A 4,159-nucleotide genomic window follows, 5' to 3' on the forward strand; every position below is an offset into this window, starting at 1 on the left:
CTCGCTCCTATGCAATAGCTCGCAAACCACATAGGAGAGGTAACCCGCACTAGGCACCCGGTGCGACGAGCTCGACCCAGAAGGCAAACCCCTTGCTTTCGCTGGCAAGGGGTTTCGAACTTGAGACCTCCAACATGGAAGAGAACTGTTTTGATTTGGATATAAACAATACACAAGATGGGTTTTATTGTAGTTTAGGCCCATTCCTCTTGCCTTTCATAGAGGACTCTCATGGCTTCCTCTTCATTGGCAAAGTGAAAGAGGAACCTGGAGTTCCCTGACTGTGATATTAGGCACTTCTTAATCTTCCAAGCCTCAATTGCCTAGAAGACCACAAACTTCCAACGAACTGACCCATTTTAATCCAACCAAGCAAGTTCGAAAAGAACTTTTCTCTTATGTGTGTAAATATGAGACACACAATAAATGGGTTATTTTTTCAATCTTCTAAGACTTCAGTCCAAGTCTAGCACTGGACATGTTATAGCATCCTTGTATATTTATGGCTTGAGTCTGTGAGATACTAAAGGGAAAAATCATCCTTCCCATCCAATTTCACTAAGTTTTGAGTCTACCTGTTTTACAGTGGGCAGATACAGAGGATGCACAGATGGGTCAACTCACAAACAGTAAGTACTTTCATTGGAGAGTTGTTAGAATCCAATGCACATGCTCACACATGTAGTACACTCATTGAGATTCTCTTCTCGACATGTGATGGGAGTGTAGGGTCACCAATAGGGTTGTGGTTGGTTGGGCTTAAGTTGCAGTGTTGCACCAATGCTCCGAGGTGGTTGTGATGTCGAAACTCTGATGTTTGGAGAGTTCGTTTGAGTTCAGATTCTCTCTCCTTCAAAGGTCTATGTTTTTAGTTCACTACATTCACCACAAAAGTACAACAATAAGCACAGAAGACCCTAAAATTTTGAAGGATAAATACTCAACATATTAAGACAAACTTTAGATTTATTATCTTCAAAACATGTCATTTTAATCCTTTCATAAGTCACTCCATAGGAAAGGGCTACAAAGATTAACTTATGAGGTCATATTATTTGAGAAACAACTATTATCACTCCTCAAACCCAAACAAGTTGGGTCGGCTACATGAATCTTCATTGACCATGCTACTCCATTTAAACTCAACTCATGTCATTACCATCCCACAGAAAAATAAGTTTGGAAGAAACAACCATTGTCTCGAGAACAAGGACCTTGCTAGAATGGGTGCAACCTCGAGCTCGGGAACGTGTAGTTTTGGTTCTCTCACAAAAGTCCTCCATAAGGAAGGAAAAGGAAAAAGTTTAGGGATGGCAAAGGGGAGGCGCAGGGCGGGTTAAGCCTAACCCGCAAAAAAATTAATCCTCCCCGCTCTGCCTCGCATAACAATTTTTTTCATTTTCAGCCTGCCCCGCCCCGCATAAGTTTTTTAATATTTTCTTTTTCTAGTCAAGTTTGATACTAAAATATAATTCATAAAAATAAATACGTTAAGTTGTATTAATTTAATAGATAATGACTTAGAATTTTATTTTTTAGAGGTCAATTGGGAAGCATGTAAGAAATTGTATTAGTTTTGATTGAACCATTTTCATTTACTAGAATATTTTATTTTAGTAACTTTAAAGAAACTATCTTAATATATAATGCTCTATTACTCTAAAAACATGTAAAAAATTAATATTAAGTTTCAACCCACATAGACCCGCAACCCGCCCCTCCCCGCATTAGTTTTTTAAGAAACCACTTCAACCCGCCCCGCACAACCTTAAACCCACCCCGCCCCGCATCCACCCAGCCCCATTGCCATCCCTAATAAAGTTGTGCACAATTTTGATAACAGAAATTACAAACCATAAAAGGTACACAAATAGAGTACATGACTTATCTCAATGTAGCAACACATATGATAATAATGTTCACAAGCAAGACCACTAAGAAAGTAAGAGAACCTAAAATAGGTGTCTTAAAAAAGTATTCAATTAAAAAAGAGAAAAAGAGCATAAAGATATCAAAATGCAACACAAACCTATATCCAACAGGAACTCCATTCACCCAAGCGTAGAAGGCTGAATCAACCGCTTCAAAATGTAAAAATATCCTGCGACCTGTCAAAAAGCAGTTGAAGATCACGTAACATTATTGATAGCCAAATGAAGGTAATGAAAATGCAACACAATTTACATTAAAAAGGATAATGAAACAAATGTACACATGTTTGCCGTAACGAATGTAATGAGGACAAAGTTATAACGACCAAACCAAGGACTAGTCAATAATTAATAAAATACCACAAGAAAGGGACCAGTCAGTTCCAGTCTCCAATTATCCCGCCTTGGGCAACTTTAACCCTTGGGGGCTTAGGTTTATTGGTTAAGATGGACACAAGATTGGAAAATAACCCAATATAATGTCTAGAAAGTAACGCATGTGATTGAAGAGGAGATGCTCATTCTCAATTTGGTTTATTCTTGTATTGATATTCCTTCACCATGGAGTAAGACCATATCATGGGTGAGGTTAGCATTGCTAATTCAGCGTTACAGTGTTAGCTTCAGACCTTCTGACATTGTCAACTCCACCTTTTTCCAGCCACCCCACTCATAGAGCTCCTACACAAAATCCAAGTACCCTATCCTGCATCGAACCACCCATCTATTTGTTTCTTCAAAATGATTTGATAGAGAAGTCCCGCCTTCCCAACCTCCCCTACAGCATCCATTTCATCAAAAGGGAGCAGTAAAAGATGCTTCACTATTAGATCATGCTGCAAGTTTCTATCGGTAGAAAATCAAGCTAATTTAGGTCTAGTTAACACAGATTATGCAAGACAAAGGTTTCATATAAGGTAGCTTTCTTTTCTTGGTTAGAGGCTAAGTAGCATGTCTAATGATACTCATTCCAAAAAAAAAAAAGACCAGAAATTGTCCAGTAGAAGTTCCTGTGTGAAAAAAGAAAAATCAGAAAGTATCAGTCATTTATTATGCATTATCTTGTCTCACTACAGCTTTAGCAGCTTTTTTTAAACATCCCGAGATTCTGTTGGATAAGGCCTAAATCTGCACAGGACTGACTTAAATGCTGGAATAAAAGATGACCTAACCCCGCTATGCACAAAATATGGAAATACCATCCCAGCTTGTATCTGGTGCACACTTTGGAAAGATGGAAATTTGAAGAGTTTGAGGACAAAGTCAGCTCAGTTCAGAAGATAAAGTTAAACTGTATAGTTTTGCTTTCTTTTCAGTGTAACAGAATATTGCCAATATGGCAGAATCTATTTTAGAATTTATAGATTCCTCCAAGGATAGATAGGGAGGTTTCTTCTTTTTTGGGTCATTCCTCTACATCGTATATATTATAACACTTTCTAAGTGTTGATTAATTCTTTAATAAAAAAAATCATACCTTTTTAAAAAAGAATAGGAGATAAATTTTGCCAAATAGTCTGATATTAGAGCAACAAAATAAGTTACTCCCTCAAATATATGATATAAAATAGGTGAATCTATAAGAGATATGAGTATGGAATAGAAACCAAGCAATAAATTTTAGGGTGACACAAAATGGAGAAACATAAAACCTCACCTTCCCACTCTTCAGGAAGGAAAAAATAAGTTCTGTAGCAGCCAGTAGGATTATCATCTGGAACTTTAGGTGGATTGAAAGCAAATGGATATATAGTGTTTGTGTAAATAGGCCGGTCGTATCCATGCATCTGCCAATTCGAAGGAACTGTATTGATTAGAAGAACACAAAAGTTAGCAAGAGAAACTGATTAAAAAAAGTCAAAAAGAAGAAAATGACCTGCTTAAGACAGATAAGTCTACCAGTAGGTAGTTTCCACCATAAACAAGAATGTCTATCATAAATGAGCAAGACAGAAATTCATATAAACAACTTGAAAAAAAAAAATAGTTTTATGAGGAAAGCGTTTTGAAAGCTTCGTGTATTTGCAGATATTACTTTTTGAATGCAGTAGAATCATTTAGGAATGCATATCCAAACATGGTAGTTGCAGAAGGGTCTGAATATTAAAAAAAAAAACTATGCATTGATGGTGGGAAGTACTAGCTTTAGTTAAGGCTAGGGGATGGAAGAACGAATTCTGATATTAGTTTACTTGGGGGGGGGGGGGGGGGGTCTTTTTTTTCTTCCA

General features: G+C 37.2%; 1 protein-coding gene across 1 annotated transcript in view; it reads right to left on the bottom strand.

Moving 5' to 3' along the window:
- Nucleotides 1-4,159, bottom strand: part of LOC102585159 (beta-galactosidase) — a 26,941-nt gene that overhangs the window by 12,968 nt on the left and 9,814 nt on the right. The window contains exons 4-5 of the mRNA XM_006351002.2: nt 3,589-3,735; nt 2,030-2,108 (exon numbers count right to left, since the gene is read on the bottom strand). Coding sequence (XP_006351064.1) covers nt 2,030-2,108; nt 3,589-3,735 — 226 coding nt within the window. The remainder of the gene's footprint in view (nt 1-2,029; nt 2,109-3,588; nt 3,736-4,159) is intronic.

Source organism: Solanum tuberosum, unplaced genomic scaffold (assembly GCF_000226075.1).
Source record: "Solanum tuberosum cultivar DM 1-3 516 R44 unplaced genomic scaffold, SolTub_3.0 scf00132, whole genome shotgun sequence".
NCBI lineage: Eukaryota > Viridiplantae > Streptophyta > Magnoliopsida > Solanales > Solanaceae > Solanum > Solanum tuberosum.